Source organism: Alligator sinensis, unplaced genomic scaffold (genome assembly GCF_000455745.1).
Source record: "Alligator sinensis unplaced genomic scaffold, ASM45574v1 scaffold154_2, whole genome shotgun sequence".
NCBI classification, from domain to species: domain Eukaryota; kingdom Metazoa; phylum Chordata; order Crocodylia; family Alligatoridae; genus Alligator; species Alligator sinensis.
In genome coordinates, this window is record NW_005842528.1 from 817,119 (window position 1) to 841,388 (window position 24,270).

At 40.3% G+C, this 24,270-nt stretch overlaps 1 protein-coding gene across 1 annotated transcript in view; it reads right to left on the reverse strand.

Moving 5' to 3' along the window:
- The window catches only part of ELK3 (ELK3, ETS transcription factor), a 49,473-nt gene that overhangs the window by 13,267 nt on the left and 11,936 nt on the right, over positions 1–24,270 (reverse strand). Inside the window, exons 2-3 of the mRNA XM_006031775.3 lie at positions 16,625–16,833; positions 4,686–5,480 (exon numbers count right to left, since the gene is read on the reverse strand). Of these exons, the coding sequence (XP_006031837.1) occupies positions 4,686–5,480; positions 16,625–16,831 (1,002 nt within the window). The 5' untranslated portion in view covers positions 16,832–16,833. The remainder of the gene's footprint in view (positions 1–4,685; positions 5,481–16,624; positions 16,834–24,270) is intronic.

Genomic DNA, 24,270 nt, shown 5'->3' on the forward strand with positions numbered 1-24,270 from the left:
TGGCTTGGGAAATAGCCCAGAGCCATCACCATCACCAGCTAGCAGCAGCAGCCTGCTGTCATCCCGCATCATCCGGGGGCCCGCACCCCCCGGAAAGAGCTGGGGGAAGCAATTGGAGAGCTAGGGGAAAGATCGGGGAGCTGGGAAATCAAACCGAGAACTGGGGGAATGTTCAGGGACCTAAACATTTCCCCAGGCCTAAACAATTCTCCAGCCCCCGGCTTGATTCCCCAGCTCCTGGTTTGATATGCCTGGGAGCTGGGGCAGCTCCACGTGTCAGCCAGAGCCTGGCAGTGCTCAGCCCCAGCAGCCCCAGCTCCCAGACAGTGTACAGCACCCTGCCGAGCCACAGTGCACCCATGCCGTGGGGTAGCTGCCGCACGGGTGCCAGGCAGGGACGATCCCCTGCCCTGTGCTGCACGGGGGAGCTCTGCCATAGGCACCCAGAGGCCCCAGTTGCCACTGCTGCAGCTGGTGAGTAGATGAATTTTTTTTGTCTTTTTTTTTTTTTTTTAAGTGCCAGGACTAGGCTAGGGCCAGGCAGGGCAGCCATGCGGCCTTCTCCTGCAGCTCCCCCTACCTGGGGAGAGGCAGGAATAGCCAGAGGAGCCGTGGGAGAACCTGCAGCTGCCTGGCTGTGCCTGCCTTTCCCCGGCTGATCTGAATTGCCAAATCTCCGAATTGAATCACTGTCCTCTGAATCAGCTGAATCTGCATCAAATACTTACCTATTTGCACAGGCCTATATGCACCGTGACTGCCCAGGACGCAGAGTTGCCCTGCTAACTTTTGCTAAGATGGCTCTCAAGTTATTGTGCCCAAGTAATAACAATAGCAGTGTCAACTGGGACAAAGAATTTGGAAGTGTCAGTGAGACCTCAGGACCACATAAGTTCACAATTTACTATTTCTTTCATCAACCTTTTTATCAACTTCAAGGATCCAGAACTGACCATATGTTATCTAGGAAGAGCCAGAGACCAAGGTGGAGAGGGTTTTATTAGAATTAGGCCCAGAGACCTATCAAGAAGGCAGGAAAGCCCTGTTTTTCTGAAGAATCTCCTCAAAGAAAAGTAAATGTTTAAAGAGAGATGAGATCTGAAACTGAACTATAACCTGGCTGGGGCAATCAGTACCTTAGGATTCCTGACAACTGTACTAAAGTCCACATACTAGTCATTTACATGCTTAGCTGAAGCCAGCCACAGTAAGCCTCTATCTTAGTTAACATGTAATGCAAAAAGTACACAGTGCACTCCAGGCTTCAACTCAATGAAGCCAGAAGACAGTATCAGAACCATCAAAGGAGCTGAAAGTATAACCAACAAAGCAGTCGGGAATGTTCTTAAGTTACATGGGAAAACCCATATATCACCCCACACGCTGCCCTCTGGAGCTCTACATAAATTACTATATTTTAAACCTGTGGGACTCTACTATCTAAAATCCATCATTAACCACAGTAATCTAGATGGAGCAAGGTTAGAGTTGTAGGAGCACTGCTTTAAAAATACTCAAATTAATGTTCAATATACAAAAAGAGCTCTTCTTGGCACTTGGATCTGCTTTCTCAAAGAAGCCAGAGTAAGTCTATAATCCTTGCTAGCACAGTGTGTGTTGCATAATTCTAGAGGACAAAGCCTACTTTTGCTTCCAAACAGAAGTTACTCCTTTACCTCCTGTGGTAGAAGTTTTGTACTGTGAGGCTAAAGGCCTAAATCCAGCTGATGACATGTGAAGGGGGATGCAGTTGCACCTACGCTCATTTCATAGCCAAGGCATCAGTGCATTAGAGACCGTTGCAAACTCTGAAACAAACATCTAAAGAAAAGTTTGATATAAATAAGTTTCTTTCATTTGGTCAGAGAAGGGCAGCAGTGCCAGTAGAACCAAAAAATAATTAATTAGCACATGAGCAAGCACTGAGCTCCAAGCAAGCAAAGCAAAATACTCCATGGCATTGTTGAAATAAGCCTGTTTTCAAGTTCACTAAAACAAAACAAAACATGCAAATATGTTTTCACTCTTGGTAATAAAAATTCTTGTCATCTTCAGGTTGCTTTTGCCATTTTGAAATTGAGTTGAACCCAACTGGTTACAAAAGTCCTTTATAGCTATTTGGCTACTATAAGCCTTCTGCTCACAGGATCAGAACGTAAATTGGAAGCTATTTTGAATGACTTTCTCAGAGAGAGAGGCTGCATTTGTTAAGTTCTCTCTGAATCATTCAAATTCAAGTTTTGAACATTTGTAAAACAAGAGTGCATGTATTCTTGATGGTTTATATCAGAATTCTATAAATCACATGTAGGATGATATGTAAGACCTACAATTCCCTGCAAGTCTTCTTTTAATTACTTGGTGTCATAACTTGACTGTTACTCAAACATGGTGGCTGTATTTTCTTTATGTTATTATAAGGTTCATTAAGTTAAGCTTTTAAAGCAGGGGGTTAACATGCGGCTCCTGGGCTCCCACTTGCTGCAGTTCCCCCTATCACTCCGATGTGGGTCTCCAGCCTCCTGCACTCCTTCCTCTGCCTTCTGCTTTCTGCCCCTGCCCCAAGGGATAGGGCTAGACAGTGCGCGGTACAGAGGGAGCCCACAGTCGGGGCACTGTGAGTGGAGGATGGGGCACCTTCTCATCATGGTACAGCAAGGACCTGTGGCCTATGCTGGTGTGGCCCCCACTGTGTGTGGTCCCTGTTGGTGGAACCCTGACTGCTAGAAGTTGAACAGGCCTGTTTTAAGGGACACAGGATGCTTTTTAAACCAAATTGTTCATACATAGGAGGGAGCTGTGGTGCTCCAGCTATGCTACCAGATGTCTTCAGGGTACTTGGCCTAAAATGCTACATGACACGTTGATATAATCAATTCCTCCTGAGATAGGATAGGATATACTTGAAAATTATTTGCTAAGGCAGAGATAGACCAATGGATAACATTGGTGGATTTGGTAAGCATCCTTCAAGAGCAGGCCTGTAATCAACTAAAAAACAAATCAGGTCCTTCTAATTTTCCCACTAAAATTTTCATAAAACACACTACTTTAAATAAAAAGGGAACAAGGAGCCCAAAGAAATGGTGAATAAATAAATTAATCAAAAAGGAAACAAATGAAACTGTACTGGCTTTGGGGTGGCACTAGATTCCAGGAGACTTCCAATAAACTTTTGCTTTCAGCTTCTTTCATTCTGGGCCTGGTATGAATTATTTCTAAGCTTTGTCCACAGCAAGTAAAATATTTACCATGATTATTACCAGAGTTAGACACTATGCAAGCTTCTCAATGCACCTTAAATTTTGTCTTACCACGCTCCAAGTCTACCTGCCAAAAGTATTTATTAATTTGAAAGCTTTATAATGTGCACAAATGGCAGAGACCAACCAGCAAACTGATCTTCACTTGGGGCCTCAAATCATCCCCTTGTGCTACATACTGTAGAGCTCTATCAACAAGAAAGGCATCACTATGGTGAATTCCTGATAAAACTTGAATGTCAACCCCAGATTTCCTAGTTTTTGTGAGTTAGATGCCCTAACATCTATGATCTTATGTATTTGAGTTTATTCAATACATTTCACCTAATAGTTTCTGTCTCAACTTTAATCCTGTATTCTCCAATCTTGGATGTTTTTACAATAGATGTCCTGTCTAAATTGGTATGGTGCAGTCAGACATAAATTATATAGGGTGATGCATTAAATCATCTGCTTCCAGGTGACTGTTGTTTAACAGCCTTTGTTGTTAGTTAACTCTGTCTTGAAAAAAATCTAGTTCAATGCTGACACTCACACAATGATGTAATTAATAAACATCCATTTTATAGGGAACAAAAACAAAATGGTTATATATTACATCCATGCAGAAATGATTGTTATGAACCTGTAAAGCTTTTTGAAATTAAAATTGACTTAGGAGACATTTCTTATAGACCAATCATTTTGATCTGCTTTGAAAGCTAATGAGAATGTCACAGTTTATGAATGGGTACAGCATGTTGTGTTAAACTCAACCAAGCATCTCAAGATGTATATGTACATATTTTAACCCAGTAACTTCTTGTATTGTTACTTGGTCTTTCCCTCCTTGTTCTACATACAGGCAACGCTTGCCATTTGTGGGGATGCATTCTCGTAATCCCCGCGAATGGCGAAAACCGCAAATAAGGCACTACGTTCATGAACACAGTACCCCCAGCGGCTAGGTGGGGCACAGCTCCGGCAGTAGCAGGAGCACAGTGGCGGGAGCCCAGCAGCAGCAAGTGCAGAGCTCCCAAGGGGCTCCTGGAAGTCTATGAAGTGTATTTAAAATCTGGGTTTGGCATTCACAAATATTTGAAACCGCAAATATCGAACCCACAAATAGCAAGGGTTTCCTGTACTTTGAAACTGGTTTTCATGCTAACAGCTGCCCCAAATGAACTTCTCATTATCTTTCAAACCACCCCATGAATGACAATTGCTTTTCTCCACACTGCCATAGATGCTTTGGGTGTAAACAAGGACTCTACCTTCCACCTTTTACATAAGACATTTGTTACAGGTTTGTTTCGCCTTCTTCCTTATATACTTTTTTCCTCACTGAGAGTTATGGGCTTGTACAGTACTGAGCTTTCATTTGATCCCCGCATTGGTAACTATTTGCCCAAAGAGGGCACTATTTCATATAGTAAGTTTTACCTGTGCAGTGAAGAAAGCTGGAGTCAGGGATCCTGAAGGAAGTGCTGGGCTGTTGAGGGCAATGGAACCAATATCGGTGCTGGAAAGAACCATGGGAGGGGCGGAGATTTCCAAGCCTTTGGGTTTCTTAGCCTTTGGGGGAAGAGATGGAGATTTTGTCTTGGAACCTGAAGAGAGGTTCAGAGGCTCAAGAGAATCTGAGTCATGGCAACTGGACTCGAGGAAGAAGCTCCTGTGTTCTGAAGGGAGGGGTGAGTTAGGAGACAGAGATGGGGACCGTGATGACGATGGTGAAGTAGATGAAATGCTAGCTGCATTTGGCAGCATTAAAGAAGATATTTTAGCTGACACTGAAGAAGCAAGAAAAGCAGAGGCAGCTGCCGCTTCAGAAGTAGATGGCAGCGACACCATGGGCCTCATCACTTGTTTGTCTGTTTTATTCGTCACAAATCTTATAACAGTCCTGACTTCTTCCACTGGTGTGTTTCCTTCTGACTTTTCTTCCAGTTTTTCTGTTTTGATTGGCTTGAAAGTGTCTGGCTGATTCTGTAGAGAGTTGATGGTGAAAGACGAGTACAAGCCAGAATGGATATATTCATTACGGCTTGTGCTTTTTAGCACAGACAAGCTCTGCTTGTGCTGTTCTCGGCCCTCAGAAGGTATCTTACAGTCGCTGTCCTGCAGCAAAAGGCTCTCTCTGCTGATTTCTATGGCATGTGGATCCATTTTTAAGATTTCAGGAAACGAGACAAACTTGTACACAAACTTTTGTCCAATCACTTTCTTGATGATGTTCTGTGAATACAAAAAGTAGATGCTAAAAAATTAGTGTTTTGAATACACAAAGTGTAATGACTCTTATGATTCATATGAGTAGACTAATATTGCTCCATACTCAAAGTAAATAAGACTGTAGGAAATTTAACATTTCCCTGCCCCCACCCCTTTAGGCTCAATCCCAGCCCCCTATATTTAAACATGAATGATGTTCTTCCTCCTCATACTTGAGGGCCTAAGTCAATTGTCTCTACAACATAAATGAACAGTAGGCTCCTTCATCTTCTTCTGAGGCTGCCTAGCAACCTTTCCTTGTCAGTGAGAAAAAAAGCATTCCAATCACCTTTTGGGTTGAAATCCCTTCCTCTTTAGAAAAGCTTCTAGAGCAAAGGAAACACTCCAACTTACCCTCTATAATTCTAAACCCAGTATCCTTTAGATTTAAGCATTTCCTTTGCAACATTTGCCAATTATAAAACAGCTCCCCAACTCCATTTAGGAGCATGAAACCTCTCTGCTTCACCCAGAACATTTTGTATCAGCGTAAGGGGCTCTGGCCTCTAGAATCTTGCCAGTGCTTGAGTATGATAACACATCCTTCAGCAGGTATGAACTAATTTATGACAAACTGCCGTTTGCACAGGGTGGGATGTCACAAACCTGGGAATTCTGGCTGTCCACATGCCTCAGCAGCACATGATATGTGGCTAGGGAAGCAAACAAACTCCAAGAGCAATAAAAAAATCCCACTGTGTAAATTGCTGTTACTATCAGCACTTATTTTTCTGTACATTTGGCCTAATAAAAGTGTCTTTATAATTCAATCTAGTGCCCTCTGAAGTCACTGAGAATATGGCCACTTACTTCAGTGGCATTTGGTTCAAGCCCTACATCTCATAATGCACAAGTGTGCATTTATTGCCTACGAGGTCCCTCAGTTGGCTCATACACTTGTTTACATTATGGGAACAGATGCTACATAGTATGAGCTCATGAAAAGGAAGACAGCATTTAACATCCATGCCAGGTACAGTAAAAGGGAGCTGCCGATACATGTGCTTAGGGGAGGGGTGGGGGGGACTGTTTTAATTGGAGTGGTTTCCCGCATGAATGATTCATGACCCCCGCAGCTGTGGGAGCACAGCAGTGGTAAGCAGAGGAGCTCCTGCAGATGCCAGTGCTGGTGTCCAGCGGGATCATGGACCACCCTCAGACGCCGTGGGCAGTGTCGTGGCAAGCAGCAACCTCCCACAGGCACCACCAACAGTGTCGGCAGTGCCTTTTTGTAGGCAGTGCACCGCCATGCTCTGGGGGTTCACGTGCACCTGCATGTACCCGCTACATATCACCCCTGGTTCCCAGGGAGCTGCTTTTAATTAAAATGCTTCACTGTCATGTGCATTAAGACCCTGCTGATTTAAAAATGGCCATGGGATGCTTTACCTAAACCTTATTCAATGAGGTTTAGATACAGCACCCCCATGGCCATTTTTGAACCCATGGGGTTATACTCGTGGCGGTGAGGCCATGCTGAAGTGTTCTAATTAGAACATGGAGCAGACTCAGTTAATCTAATTTGCTCTGACACATTCTAATTGGAACGCGAACTAGCACTTGTACAGGCAGCCCATGTTTCCAGATAGTTGGGTAGTGATTCTTGTTTCAAACAGTTTCATAATGAGGCTGGTGACTAAGGTTTCTGTCCTTGAATGCCTTTCTGAGAAGTACACCTCTCTGGTGCAGGGCTTCTCCTTGTAGGTAACATTCTCCTTGCAAATATTTGTTCTGTTCTTAGTGAGGCTTGCATGAGCAGCTGCGTTATTCCTGCAAACCTAATTTCTTCTTCAGTCAGGCATCAGTCTGAGACCCCTGCTTTCTTATATGGACTATCTGATCTGCTTGTTTTGTGGTTTTCTGGTGTTTTTTTTAAGAAGTCTCAATTCCTATCTATACATCTGTGTTCTTATACAGATCCCATCAATGTACTATTTGAGATCCTGCAAGACATGAATGGATTTATCAAAACACATGAGAAGGAAGGAAGTGCTGTTATCTTTGCTTTATAGATGGGGGAACTGAGAGACACAGAAAGTAGCTTGCTCACATTCATAGAAGGAATTTATGATTGAGCTGAGAACGCAATCCAGGTCTCTTGAGTCTCTCAGTCCAGCCCTTTCACTTTCCTTCCTTCATCCTGAGTTGTACATATATCTATGTAACTGGATGAAAATGATCACACAAAGACTATGATTATATTTCTAAAGCTTCAGGACATATTTAGCAAGTGGAATCAAAGTATGTGTTTGTTTTAATTCCTCTGGCTTCATTTTAGAACTTGGCCTATATTTTTTTCTGCTCTGATGTAGATGAAACATTGGATGGACTCAGTTTTACTCCTCCCTGACTCATTTATAAACCACACACTCATTTTAAAATTATCAAACATAAAAGTCAAAGCTATTCACTTAACAGAGACAGTGTTTTTGTTCAACATTTTAATTTGAAAAAAAAATTCACTGCTGGTGCCTGAGGGTTTGTTGCATCCAGCACTGGCAAGTGATGTGCTTAGAACATCCGACTCCAAGCAGGAAAAGATTAAATAAATTTGAGAGGCTCTTTTACATCGGAGCAAGCTTGAAATAAGGGAATTCCTCTATAAAAAGCAATCTAACTGGCTGGTGATTTGATGCTTCCTTCACTATTATTAAATGTATTTGTGTTTTAACAAGGACTCTCAGCGCAGTATGAGCCTGCAGCAAAGACCTAATTAATGATGGGTGAAGCTTAAAAGATTCAGTTCAGATATGCCTCAAGTGTTTTGGATGCTGCTCTTAAATACTAAGCATAAGAAGACACCATCAAAGCATGAGCAAAAATAAGAATGCAATTTAATTAGTAATTTCTGAAACACTGCTGTCAGATTTGTATCCAGAAAGGGACAGATTAGCTTCAATAAAAAGCTTTATTTTCCTTCACTTGCAAGTTTCTTTGTTTTCACGGGTCCATGGATGGATCTAGGATTTTGAAAAGGGGGGTGCAGATGTGGTACATCATATCATATAACACAATAAATACTTTTATCAGGTTAAAAAGAAGCTAGAAGCTTTACTAATAGGCTAATGGCCTAGGGTTCTATTATTCAGTTTAAGGTTAGAGCAAAAGCAAGTATAAATTTGCTGTGTTATACGTTTATATATAAAAAACCCACAACCAACTAGACAAAAATAATTAAAAGTGCTGTATAATTAAAATATATTGGTTCATTAGTCCTGTAGTCATTAGAATTAAATGGACACCTCTTTTTCAGATTCATAAACTGAAATCCAGCCTTCTTGAGCATCTTGATAGTGCATTCAATACTTCACTGAAAAGTTATCTCCACTGAGTTGATGTTTTTCGCTAGTTAAAAACAGTCTGTAGGGCTGTGAAATAAGAGCTACATAACCAGGAGCAGGAAAGAGACAACAGAATTGCAGAAGAAAGAATACCTTAAGTGGAACATTAAGACTGTTAAAAAAGAAGAAAGGTTCATTAACACCTGTGGAATGAGGAGTTTAGAAGGAATCCAGTGGAGTATAATGAGCCACAAAGCCAACTGTCTCCTTCACTGCTGCTTGAATAGAAATGCTGCTGCCACTGCCAAGCCTGTTGCTTTTAAACTTTGGGTTGAGTAAGAATCAAAGGAGGTGCAACTGCAGTACTGCCTTTCCCTCCCTCCTCACCTCCCCCATCCCCCACCCCCCCCCCCCTGCCCCCAAGATCCACCCCTGCACTGGTCATATCCCATTCAGAACTATGAAAGATATTTCAGATGAGACCACACAGCAGTAGACTTAGCTCCAAATGTTGGCTAAACAATTTTCTCCCAATATCTGATAGCAAAGAATGTTTCATTTATGCTTATGACAATTCCTGCAGAGCAAGTTAACTGTTCACTATACTGTCAAAAAACCACACATGCACATGTATATGTTCAAACTTACTGTTTAAATGATGAGAAATTACCCTAGCAAGTAATCTTGCTTTTATTTACGTCTACTGGCCTGTCCAGAATGGTACATTAATGCTACAGAAGGGGCAGTAGTGGATAGGGATGACTACTATATTGTTGCAGATGGAAGAGGAGAAAACTAGTTCACTGAAAGCATCAGGGCCTCCGCTTTATCAGTTTAAAAATTGCCTGCCGTTCTTACCAGGAGACAGCAATCTCTGTAGTATTTGGTGCATAGACTGGGAATTGGGAAACGAGAGTTCTAATCTCAGTTCTTCAGCTGGCTTCTTGAGCAACTTTCATCAAATGACTTAAACTTTGTGCTGCCTTGTCTTAACTTGCAGTACAGGAATTATACCGTTTACCCACCTTTGCAAAGTCCTACGAGCTTACTATTATTACCTGTGTCTATGACTACTATTATTACCCAGATCTATACTAGAATTGCAACCATGATAGGGAATGCTTAAAATGTGCTTGTTCCTTAACTATGTTGTCACGTGGCTTGCTTTTTCCTGTGTAGACCCACCCATATCACTTCAGCTGAAAGGCTTGTAGAGATGGATAGGGAATACCTATCCAACTGCATCTGAATTTTTTCCTATAGATAGCAAAAGTTTTTCAAAGAGCAAAAGGACAATCCAATTTTGATATGAATGTTGATCGGTTGATGTCTGGATTTTCTCCTTGTTTTTGTTTGTTCTTTTATTCCAACAGATGAATGAATGAGGGAACATTGTAGCAGTAATTTCTTATCAATTAAACCTTAATTGATTAGAAATTACTGCTACAATGTTCCCTCATTTTCTTCATTTTCAGGATGGAGAAAAATGCCACTGTAAATTACATACTGACTGCCTGCAGTTTTCTGATCAAGAATATGTTGAGTGTGTGTCAGCAGAATGTATCTACATGCCAGTAAATAACCATACTTTTGTATTTATCAAACTGTAGGCAGAATTCCTTCTGATTGTATCTTTGGAATGAGCTGATGATGTGCAAGATTTTTACTTGCCTGGACTTAGACAAGGAGTGAATGCATAACACTGACCTCACTCAACCTTCACTGTCAAGAAATCTTGCATGAACAAATTAAGATAATGGTTGCAGTCATGGATACATGTGAGAATGGAATCTGCAAGTGTTTGTAATACTGCTGTTATTGTCTCCAGCTTGCAAGTCACCTTGTACGGCAATCCAAACCACTAACATTCAAAATGAAGATTCTTCACTGAGTGTCCACAAAATGAAATAGCTACAACAGGCACATTTTTGTAAGGTACTGATTCCATCAGTTTCCTTTCTTAATGGCAGTAGCAGAGTAAGAGAGATGCAACTGAAGTAACAAGGTACTTCCACATTGTATCTTTGGCTGTTTTTCCAAATACCGGTGGCAAAAAGTATTATAGGGTGCATCTACACGTCGTCCTTGGTGACGTAGCAACACACCATGTCGCTGTACATGCTATGGTGAAGTAGCGCTCATGTGGGTCTACAAGTGATTGGCAGCTACATCGCTGTAGTGGTGAGCTCCCCATTTTAGCGCACCACTACAGCAATGTAACGGCAAAATCTAGCCATGTGCTGCACACATGGCGCAGTACAGGCAGTTACTTCCAAAAGGAAGTACTAAAGCACAACGCTGTAGCAACATCATCATATGGCGACATGTAGATGCACCCTTAGCACCCCTGTCCTGTCTGAGAATATACAGTAATGATTGTCAGTGTCATAAATATGAGACAATGCAATTCTGGAAAAGAATTCTGGCTTTGAAAGAGCTATCACCGCAACAGGCAACATCACCACCGCAACACTGCTTTGAAAGAGATTATCCTATTTTATTTAATGTTCTTGTGTGCTTTACAGTAGCATCTATGAATTCCGACTGTGGAGCAGAACCACACCGGTGCTGTACAAACACAAAAAACAGTCTGTCCTGCAAAGAGCTTAAAATGTAAGTATAAAACATAAGATAAGGGATACAAACTCTTGCTTCTCTATGTCCTGCTGCTCCTGGAATATCTAATCCAGCTATTCTCAACCAGGGTGCTATGATACCCTGGAGTGCGTTGAGATCCTTTCAAGGGTGCTGCAGGGTGGCACACATTGTTACTGCTGTTAGATGTACAAACATGATTCACAAGATAAACCCAGAATTTTCAAATAGGAAGCCACAGTGTCAAAAATATTCTGACCTGTTGTGGCCTTTCTGAGTTCTTTGCTCTATTATTTTTCTGTAGTCAAAAAACGAGTAAAAAGTAAGAGCTTGCATTTTCCACAGGGTGCCTTTATCTAAAACAGTTGAGAGCCACTGACCTAAAAGAATCACAGTCATTTACAAGCTCTTCATCCAACTTTATGCCAGCTAGCTTGTGTACCTATGCATGACACTGCATATGCACTGTAGACGTACCATTATGTTGTCTTCCTGTTTCCTCCTCCTCCAACTCTTTTCTCCCATCACAGCTGCAGCTCATCTGTGCCCTTCTCACCCTTTTACTTGCTCCAGGGATCCCATATGTATCCCATTTCTTCTCCTTTGTGCTTTTCTTAACCCATCAATTCCCTTCTTAACCTCCCATTCTTTTCTAATTCATGCTTTAGTCTCTCCCATCTTAAAAAACCCCATGCTTGACTATCTTTGATTTTCTCTCTCATATCCCTCTTCTCTCCTCTGTTTCCCTTCCAAGCTAATTGACTGTATTGTTTACAGTCACTGCCATGTGCTCTTCTCCTTCAGTTCTATCCTAAAATCTATACTATCTGTCAGTCACACAGGTCACTCAAAGAGCTTCCATTCCTTGCATCCCACTGAAGGCACATCCAGCACAGTCTCTAATGAACCCTTCCTAGTCTTGCTAAATTCCAGAATCTACATCTCCCTTGACCTGACAACAGTAGAGTAAAAGCCATGGCCACAATAATGTTTAAGAGCCTGGAGGGCAAACCTTATGAAGAAAGACTAGGGGATCTGGGACTGTTCAGGCTGGGGAAGAGAAGACTGAGGGGGCACTTGGTGGCCATCTATAAATATGTAAGAGGTGAATATCGGGAGCCAGGAGAAAAACTGTTCACTAGGATGCCCCAGGAGAGGACAAGGAGCAATGGTCATAAACTGTTAGAGGATGGTTTCAGGTTGGATGTAAGGAAGAAGTTCTTTATGGTAAGGGTGACCAGAATCTGGAATAGGCTTCCCAAGGAGGTGGCGAAGTCCTCAAGAGAAGATTGGACAGACACCTTGCCGAGATCTCAGCAGTATTCCTGCCCAGAGCAGGGGAGTTGGACTCAATCTTTCAAGGTCCCTTCCAGCCCTTAATTTCTCTGATTCTAAAGCAAGGGAAGGTATTTCCTGCTTTGCCAGCCCCTGACCACTGAAGTTTGCTTTCCATTATTGATTTGCCCTGAAAAACCAGAATGGTTTAACCTAGTATTACTATTCTACAAAGCCTGCAGCAGTACCCTGCCTCTTCTGCAACCTTCCAGCAATCTACCTTTCCCCATTGCTTTTGTATTAGTGTAACACAGCATGTTACATTATCTCCTGTTAGCCTCTGGCAGGTCCATATAGAAAGTAACATTATTCTACTGCTGCCAGTTAATTGAGTTAGTCCTTTAATTTACACAGCATGGTTTTGGTCCTGGGTTTGACCTGGGCTGATTGCACATGGGGAAGGCAGGTTCACAACACTGGCATCTTTGAGGAGATTGACAAGAGATTCAGAAGCTCCCCCCAGAATTTCTGCATTCAAAATGTTAGAAGAGAGCAAGCAGCAAGGAAGAATGGACTGACTTGAAATGGTAACAGCTTCAAATACCAGGAATGGAGGCAAAAGAAGAAGGAATGCACATCATGGAGCAGTATCAAGTAAGGATTAAAGAAGAAAAAAAGCAGAATTCAGAGAGATCTCAGGTCAAATGATTTGTCTTTTATTTTTACACATAAATTTGGCATTAACCCAATGGCTTTATACTTCAGTTTGGAATCTCCTAAGCAGTGCAGGGGCCACATTAGCAGGGTGCATTCCCCAGCAGGTTCTCTTTTTGCACTGATCCCAGACCAGTTTGTAAGCAAAAAGGTTGGAATTGGATAATGACAAGAAGGTCCTCATGTGGAGCAGAGACCTTTTACTGCTTAGTGAGGGGGAAATGACCATGCTGAGCGACAAGAATATCAGCTTCACTATTAACTAATAGTCCTTTTGTGCTTGCCATCCCTAGCCACTTTTGAACGGTCTTAAGGAGAGAAACCTGAAGCAAGCCTGCATACTTATTGCTGATATACAACCATAAATATTACTATAATAAGTTGTTAGTAAAATACAGCACCAAAGGTGTATCAATACTGTGCTAGAACAAAAATTCCTTCAGATGCCTTGTTTATGTAGCAACGCCAGTCTATCAAACTCTGCTTAATAAATAGAAACAAATAGGACTTCAGATGCAGCAAACATATTTTAGTTGCTTTGTTAAGACTAGTTGGATAGCACCCGGCACAAGAGGACCCCTTGGAGGTAAGTGTATTACAAATAATGAATGACAACTATATTTGTGCTCAGGTTAGCAACAAATAAATCTGGTTTACCCTGCCTTGTTTGATAAGCACACCTGTCAAAACTAAGCTGAATTTACAGGGTATAATCTCATCTTATTTACTTCCCTTATCTAAAAAAGCATAAAAAACTGTAAGAATACTTAGCATTAGTGCATTATTTTAAAAAGCCTATAATTTTAGTCATATAAAGAATAATAAACCTGAAACAGTCCCAATAATCCAAATGGAGCTGAAAAAAACAGTGTGGAGACTCCTTGAATATGGTAATCTAATAACCAGATAGGGGAACTTTACTATAAAATGTAATGTTGTCAGTGTGGTGTTCTTTAATTACCTTTCTTGTATTTCACCATATCTGGGAGAATTTTCCCGCAAGCAATCTCCTGTCTGCTGTCCCCAGTCTACTGAAACAAATTCTATGTTACTCATTGTTCTCTTTTTCTCTGTATAGTCCATCCTGCCATTGTCACATCTAACTGCAGAAAGTAGATGATTAGACTGGATGCCAACTTGAAAGGCCACAGAAGTTCCTCCTATGGTATGGTTTACCTACAATGGGGACCTGATGACTTTCCCAGTGCTGGTCTGATTTTTACAGCTGCTAAGCACTCTTAGCTCCAACTGACTTAACCTAGATTGGTGAGTGCTCAAAACTTCTGAAAATCAGGCCAACATTGTGCCTATCTGATTAGGAATATTCTAAATATCTACACAAAACAATATCCAAGATGCTGCTATTTAGGGTTTCAGTTCAACACCACGTGGTTGAAAACACCTTCATAGGATGGTATCAAATAGATATTTCAGCCCATTAGAATAAGTTAACAGCACTGCACCAACCCTCTGCTTGTATTCTCTGTGTGAAGCTTACCACCTAAGATAGCGTGATTCAGAACGGCACTAATTTATACAATGTCATCTGGATTTTCTGATTGATAAACTAGAAACTAATTTACAGCCCAAAGACACTCATCAAAATTTAAGTCACACATAAGTAGATGCTGCAGTCACACCAGTAAATCTCCAGGCCACATCCAACACTCTCGCAAATGATGCAAGTTGTTACATGAATGTGAATGAGGACATGAGGTCAAATGTCACAGTTTGGACTTATTTGGCATTGTGTAATTGTGGAGAACAGCATAATTCATTTATAATGGTGGAATAAGAGGGAAAGCATCTACAGTAAAAAGCATACAGTTAAGCTACAGACACAAGGTGGAAGTCCTGAGGTTCTGTGTATGGACACAGGGCTCTTCTGTTAATCCACCTTGTTAGTAAGAATTTGTGACCTGCATAAAAATGCAATGTCATTACTACTTACTTATTGGGCATGGTTAATTCTCCCAGGATGGCTCTGATTCTGGTCAGAATGAAATAGGGGCAGAGATGGAGAACTCTTACTAGAAGTCATACAAACATCTGACTTTAGGAGGGACTGTGCACTCAAATTATACTCTGTCATTACTATTCAAGATAACCTCAGGACTGGGAGTAAGTTTTTCACTCTGTGGCCTGAAATGTCTTTGTGAAGGGGCTAGGGGAGAACAACGCCTGCTTTTAGATGATCATGTGCACCCCTGCCCTGACACCATCCTATCAACTGCTTTTCTTGCTACAGGTTATATTTGTTCTATGCACCTATTAAAATTTCAGAAAGGTGCATAACAACATACCCTTCCACGTTCTGACAAAGTACATCAATGTGTAATCTACACCATTATTTAAAGCAAGATAGATTTCTTCACAAGTATCGATACATACTTAAGTATAAGTGAGCATTAACAAGTGATCAGTTACAGAGAAATTCCTGTGGAGTAATATTGGAAAGCGACAGGATTTCTAAAAATGATTCGGAGATTAACATTCACTACACGGCATACCAGAAAGAATCAGAGCCTCATATCAAGTCCATTCAACTGAAGCATTCTCATTGAATACAATGGCCAGTTAGTTGCACCCTTAAAGACTTGTCATTTACTCCAGATTATCAGTGACACTTCCTAAACTACTAAGGCAGTACATACATTTCATAGGAACAATTGGTTGCAGTTGCCAAAATACTGGCCAAATATTGTCTCAGTCGTGTGGATCCTGCAGAATGCTTTGAAGATCTCAAGATTGGGAATTTAATTGACTTCTTTTGTTCACTTTTTCTATTGTGAGTGGACAGCCTGGCAGTGAGGTCACTATTGTAACTATCACAATTACAGCATTCCTGTTCTCTACTATAGTTCTTCATTTGAGGTCTTAAATATGCTGTAATAACCAAACAGTCACTCTCCATTACAAATAGTTATTTTATTGTCATCAAAAGTTACAAAAGGTCTTATGTGGTCATGTATATACGCACATCCAAGCATCAGTAAGAGTAATCCTTGGCCAAAATTCCCTTCCACCCACAGTCCACTGAAGTGTTGTGTAGAGTTTTACTGTGTGCCGTTTAGCTGTCGTTATGCCACAAAGGTGGCTGCTTTCAGTGGTGCCCTGTGTTTACAGTTTAGAGATCTTTAAGAATGAAAGGTACTTAATATATGAAGATAAAATAATATTGGCATTTCTAAATTAGTCTATTGCTTCTATTTTCTTAGTCTGTTTTAGAATAACAAACGTTACCTTGTCATAATAGTATCTGAGTGCTCGGCTCAGTTTGTCATAATTCATATTTGTTTTGTTTTTTCTGAGCCCCCACAGCTTAGCCACTTCCTCTGCCTTAAGTAGCTTGAATTCGCCATCATTGGATGTCCAACAGATCAGGTGCTCATGTTTCTGGTCCAGCAACAACTGCAAAAGGAACTGCCACAACGTGATTGCACTCTCCATACCTGTGACAGAGGAGAGAGGTCAGTGTAAAAACTTTGCATGGCACAGACTTAGGCTCCGGTTTCATCTCAACATTAACTTTTCTGTAGGATTAATTTTCCCCAGTTTAGCAAAGGAAAGTGTCAAGTGGTACAAGACCAGGGGTGTTCAACCCCCTGCCCATGGGTCAAATCCAGCTCATAGGGCTCTCCATGGGTCTAGAAATTCTGCTACCAGACTTCCAGACCTGTGGGGAGCCCTGGGCCCCATGCACTCAATCAGGCATCCAATCCCAGCTCATAAGGCCAGGCAGGAGTGGTGTCAGGCCCCAGTGCAGAGAGCTAGGAGGGTGCAGTGCCAGGCCCCTGGGATTCAGTCCTGGCACACAGGGGCAGGAAGGGATGACGCCAGGCTTCCAAGGCCCAATCCTGGCTGGAGGGGTGGAAAGAGGTAGCGCTAGGCTCTCAAGGCCCAATCCCAGGACACAGTCATGGAAGAGATGCAAAATCAGGCTCCCAAGCCTAATCCTGGTGAGCATGGACCAGCTCCAGGCCATTCATCTGGCCTATGGGACCAAAAGCTTAAGCACTACTGTATCATACCATTCAAGCACAAAACTACCAACCTCTCTCCCCCCACCAAAAGAAACCCCAAACAGTCTTATGTCACAATTCTAGTTGTAATATTCTTATTTCTCTCCCCATTATATTTGGGGGTGGGTGATAAAGCAGAGTAAAGAATAGGTAAAATAATCTACATTTGGTTCACAAAAACTCAGTTTCCATTTCCAGACCCTTAGCAACCCACCTCTTCCTGCAAAGACCACTCACTCCCTCCTGCTTCCTTGCACCCTATTGCCTACTTACAGTCCATAAAAATCATCAGAATTAAAAATCATCATTGTCCATTATTCTGACCATGACACACTCTCACCATCTCCCCTATAACTACAACATCCAATTTAAGCATAGCTTCTCAATGCATGACCATGCTGGTCTTAACACTACATCTGCTCGCCTCTCCACTGGCTGTCCCCATGTAGGTCCCCACCCAAGGAATGCACTCTAAAACCTGGTCAATTAGGTTGTTATCCTCCCCCCAGTAAAACCAGTAATTGTGCATGTCTTCACTCAGTAACTGCATAATTGTATCACTGCAATACCTCTTCTTTCTCCCCTATTCCCTTTCACTGCTATTCTGTCACCTCTTGTTACTTTGTGTCTTAATTTATACTGTTCGTAGTTTCCGCCGGTAACTAAATCATTAATTTGTGAGGTGCTTAAGTTACATTTATTCCACATTTCCACTAATGTCAAAATGATGTATTACTGTATTTTACTGCTTATGCTGTTTCCTAATCAAATTACATTAATATGTGATGAATATTACAGTTTAAATTAATAAATAAATAAAGATTTTGTCACAAGATGACTTTCTATAAACTTTCGATGCTACTTACAAATAAATGGGCATTAATTAAACATCAGTTACAATGAAATTCCTATGGAGCTGTGCAATTCCTTGCATAGCTACAGAAATTCTAGAAGTGGTTCAAGAGATCAGTGTTCATTTTATTGCAAACAAAAGAATTAAGAGCCCAATCTAATATCCACTGAAGTCACTTGAAAAACCCCAATTTGCAGAAATGGGTTAATCTTCATTATACTTTGGGCATTGTAAAATACCTTCCAGAATGTGACTGAATTGGAATATTTTGTTAGTTGTATAACAGTTGTATATTTTGTTATTTCCTTTCAGGATTGTAGGCAGAGCTGACATTTAGGACTATACTTTTCAAAAGTGCTGGACTCCCATATTTAAAAGTGATTTAAGCACATCTGAAAAAAATTCCCTCCACCTGCAATTAATATTTCCTAATACTCCCCATACATGTTTCAACTGCTTGCACAATTATTGAAGAACCTGGAACCTTAAAACAGGCTGTATTGTAATTTAGCATATACAAACCCAAGTTAAGATTCAGGATTGTTAACACTAAAGGTGAGGCAATTACTACTATCAAAAATTCAGTTTCAATTGATCTTTTAAACTACAAAATTCATTTTTATTTTTTTTTCTCATTTTCAATCATTTTAAAATGTATCAATGTACAATAGAGTACCTAACAGCTTCATGCTGGTCATTCTGTCTTTTGAGACTCCAGATGTCTAAATCCAGTAATTAGTTGCTAACCTCAAATCAGAAGAGAAGAACATTTATAACAGTAACTAAATCAATATTTTTTTAGCCCTTTAATTAAGATCAAGGTTTAATTCTGACCTTGTCCTGTGTCTAATCTGGACATGAAAATCCCAGTATTATCAGGTTAACTTGTTTTTTATGGATATCTACTGCTAATCAAATAAAAATTCATTGCCTATATCTGAGTCTAGGAAAGTGGAATTTATCCCAGGAACAAAATGAATAGGGTTGGGTCAGGTTCACTATGATCCTTGTATCATTTTATAAGATGGGCAGAACATATAATAAGTTTAAGGCTCTATATTTGTTTGGTTTGTCGGCCACAGGAGGGCGCAAAGCTTCTAACTATTCAGCTATGTGAAACTATCTGCACAAGCTGCTCCTTGGACTCCAGGTTTTCCGCTTCGATCATATTCTTCAGGATATTAAAGAATTAATGCTAGTTTATTTTTACTCATAAAAAAACTACTGGATCCCACTTTAAGTAAAACTGAATTTTTTAAAATAAAGTTTTAATGATAAACATAAATCAGTTAATCTGAAGTAAAAAATAATGTGTCAGCTGAAGACATTGGAGTACTTAGTTAATATTTTTAGTGGAAAAGCAAATTGAAATGGGAAGGAACTTGTTTTGTTCAAAATTATTTAAAAACACACTTGGAAAATGGGGTTTGCTAAATTAGTCATAGTTTTCTTTTCCCTGTACACGTTTCATTCTTCCACTGTATTCGGATTTGCAGAATAAATGCAAAAAATAGGAATATATATTCCCAGCTGAGTCATATCATAATTATAAAATCTATGACAGTGCAGAAGTTCATGGGGAGCCGTTCTGATCTTCTGAATAAACCTGTATTTAAGATCATACAGAATACATATTTAAAATTGGCCTATATATATAGGAAATATCAAAGGCACTACATTGACTTACTAAAATAATGTAAAATGTAAGTACAAATCATTTTTTTGTTTTACCGAAGTGTAGGGTGTGAGAAGTTGTGATACTATAGATATATTGAAAATTATACTGTATATGCTATGAACACCACCATTACAGCAGACATATTTTATTGGCTAAATGAGTACTTATCATTCCATGGTGAAGTATTTATCTAAAACATCATGCTTAACCAGGTAATTCTAATTCTATACATGTATGTACACACACACACACACACACACACACACACAGACAGAGTAGCTGGTGAGTCAAAAAGGTTTACTCTATTTTTTCACAGAGAGTAGGTATATAGAATCACATTGCTAAAAAACCAGTATAGCTTAGAGTAGAAATTCAAACACAATAATATGTTACAAAGAAAAGCCTTGCACAATTTCAGTTTACATCTCATGCTTTTTTTAAATGACAAGACATCCAAAATCACTATTTTTCACTCTGGGAAATTAAATAATGCTTAAAATAATTTGTTTTAGAGTTTTGTAACATAAATCCCCTGGGCCAAGACCTCATAGCTAGAATTTCAGCAGAAGAGATTTAAAAGGGCAAGGGGTTACGAAAACACCAACACAACCTTCACAAACATGACACAAATCATACTGCTATAAGAGTTCAGAGATACACTGCATATTTCTTTGCTTCTAAATCTAGATCACCGGTTCCCAAACTCTGACCGATTGTGCACCACCAATTTAAAACCATACAACCTTAAGTACCACCAGCAAATTTTTGTCATAGGAAGGAATTATAATAAATCTGTTAACATGTACCGCTGACAGCTGGTCTGTGTACCACTGGTGGTACGCGTACCACAGATTGGGAACTGCTGAGCTAGACTACATCTTCCTCGGGCATATCAGAGGAGAGCTTAATTAGAGCATAATTAATTTAGGAGCATGTTCTATGACAGCACTCATCATCTCCACTCAGCCCTTTTGAACAACTTTAGTGGTAACACCTTCAGCTAAGAGTTTCCCAACTCTCCATTATCAGATGCTGTTTTCAGCTGCTCACAACTTTGCCAAAACTAAACTGTTTGGATGGAAATGTCCTACATTAGGTGGCTAACTCAGAATAATTTTTGCAGGTAAAATGATTTGGGCATTTGCAAGAACAATGTTAAGGAAAAATACATGGAGCTGTAGACTGTGGGGAGGAAAGGGGAAGGGCTAGGAGCCAGAAAGAGAATAAGGCAGGAGGAGACAGAAAGAGGAAAGGAGAACTATTTTTGGAGGGTCTGTAACCAGTAGGCATGCTCTGCTGAGAACTTCGAATTTAACCCTTTTTTTCTGAGGCATTGGGCAGGGGTGGCTAACAAGGGCGCAAGAGGGGCAGGCATGGTGGGTGGGGGTTACAAGCAGCAGAGGAGGCATATGGTAGAGGCAACAGATGGCAGGGGGCAAAGGTCTGGCTGTTTGACTCCCCTGCCTGCCCACCACCTTCCCCCTCTACTGCCTTCTACCCCACTGCCTGCCACCCTGCTAGTGCTTTCCCCACTGCACCAGTGTGGAGGGAGCAAATTTAAGATGACCCTCCAATAATTAGATTTTGTTCATGGAAAATTATACCAAATTTACATATTGTCCATATACAGAATCTAGTTATTGGGGGGTCGTCTTAAATCCAAAGTCATCTTGGATTTGGATAAATACAGGAATTAACATTATAAGTAATTAAGACAAAAAAGCCCACTTTGTATGAGAAAAAAATAGAAATGGTAGGCAATTTTCCAATTAAAAATGTAGTTTCCACAGTATTAGCTTTCACAAGGACATCTTGATTTTGCCAAAATAATTTCATTTTCTTCCAGAAGAATGTAAATATTTAATTTTGGAATAATTCAACCCAAATTAGAATGTTTCATTTTTCTGAATGGAAGAAAAACATTTAATTTTAGAATTAAATCAATAGAACATAAAAGTATGTTTCCCTATTAGTATGCTGCTTTATGGGAATATTACTTTGGATCCACATATTCTCTTTGCTGAAACTATCTCCCTATTATGCAATGAGGCCTCTCCTCTAACTGAACTGAGTGATGCTTCATGGAAATCAAATGACTGAGTGCATTAGAGAGGATGTAGTTCAATCACGGATTACAGCATCCACTGGGCTCCCAACCTGCAACTGCCATGAAGCAATAAGTAACTCTTGGAAAATACAGTTTAATATTGGACTAGCTTAAAATAAAACAGGTTGACAAATTCTGAACTGGATAAATGTCACGATACTTTGTTTAGACTGAAAATATTGAAACACTTTGTTTGAAAAGGACCATATCAGAACATGTTCAGATTTCTCATTCCCCATTATTTTTAATTTTCAACTTTTAATCGCAATTTGGGATTAAAACAAATGTTAGGATGCTGACATTTTCCAGGGGATGGGACACTCCAAATTTCATTCAACTCTATTAATATTTAATTAACATTCAAGATATTAATTCTATACTCAATATAAAGTTTGGAAGGTGTGCTGTAAACACAGAGACTACATACTGAATGATGGAAATAAAAGAAAAATTAATATCCACTCATCCAAGGAGTAACATCCAACCTAAGATCCAACCTAGACTAAGACAAAGATCCCACAGAAAAATTAAAAAGCAGCCAAGCTATTAAAATGCTACATCATCATAATATATATACCAAAGGAGGAAGAAATTAAGTTTGTACAAGTAACTTGTATTCTGGCTTTTCCTAACTTCTAAGTGTTCCACCTTCCAATCTTAACATTCTTTAATTAGAGGGAATTTTATACAAATTATACGACAGACTTCGACAACAATGTGTTATCTAACTTCTTACACTGACAGGAAATGAGCTGAACAGTCTAAAATATTTCCCTCATCTCCACTAATATAAACAATTACTGTTATAATAAATGCTAAAAATTATACTTGGAAACACAGTATTACATGGGAAAGGAATCATGTAAGCCACTTCTCACACAACTGTAACAATGTGCAGATTAAGATCTCAGCTGCACCAACCAATGTCCATTCTTCTTCCATTCAAACGTGCTACTCCATACCAGGGGCTCACAATAGTATAACTAAAAGAGACATGAGAAGTAGCAGTGCCCTAGGATCCACAATTGAGGTTCAACATCAACATTTTCCTCCCTCTGTTAGAGTTCAGGTGCTGATAATATGTGACAGCAAATGGGAGCAGATAGGACTTCATTAATAGAGGCATAATTAACACTTTTGGGAAGTCCGGTGGGGTGGGTAGGAATGCCCTCTAAATTGGTGCTAACCTTACTCGCCACACCCTAGTTAGACTACTATTTGTTATTCTAATCTAGATATTATGAATGGTGTCCATTCCTAAAAATAAAACAGCAATGACAATTACTATTTGCATGCACACGCACACTGTTGCTTTATATTGCTGTGGTTCATTGAGGATAATTTGTATGCATCTCTAGACAAAAAATGTAAGTAAATTGATAGGCTTAACCTGAGGGTAGGGGAAACCATCCTAAGTCCAGGAAGTTCAGAGTTGAGGTTAAGCTGAACAGAAGCCTTATCTTTGCTTAAATGGTTATGATGAACTGGGAAGCAGGAAGTAGAATACTCTGGAGATACTATGATCTGAGAGAGGCCCTGGGACAGGGAGAACTATACCTGGGAGGCAGGATGCAGGAAAGTAGTTCCTGTGGCGTCCAGGAGTTCTGCAATAGTCCTTGGTTTCCCAGGTAATATTCCTAACTCTGCCCCACTCCAAAATTTTTTCTGTTCCTTCAAATTCCACACCTTCTTCCCTCCTCTCTGAGGCTTCTGCCTCAAAGGCCTTTCTAAAGTCTTAGGGAGTGCTACAAACCTTACCAAGAACTCGTGTAAGCTTTAAAGTCTTTGGACAGGGTTTCTGCATATTCATTATGACTAAGAAACCTCCTCTTGATTTTAGAAAGCCCGCATTGGTAAACCTGAGATTAAGAACAGTAATCAAGGTGTGGAACCTGGGGGAACAGAGAAATTGTCTGGAAAGCTCCATAGTCTGTATAATTTGCTGGAAATCAGTTAAATCTGCAGAGTTTAGGAGGCAGTCACAGGCATTCTCAGCTAGCAGTAGCCCTGGAAAGCTGGAATTCCTGGTGACGATCAAATATGCACATGAAAAGGATTAGAGCAGAGGCCTGGCCAGAGCAGAAAAATCAATTTCACTAAATATATTAAGAAATGACCAATTAATTCCTTTTGTAACAAAGACGGCTGCAAAAAGATACAACTACGTCACACATGCGCCCCACCACCATGCATGCACGTGCATGCGTATCTTTTACAGGAAAAGTACTT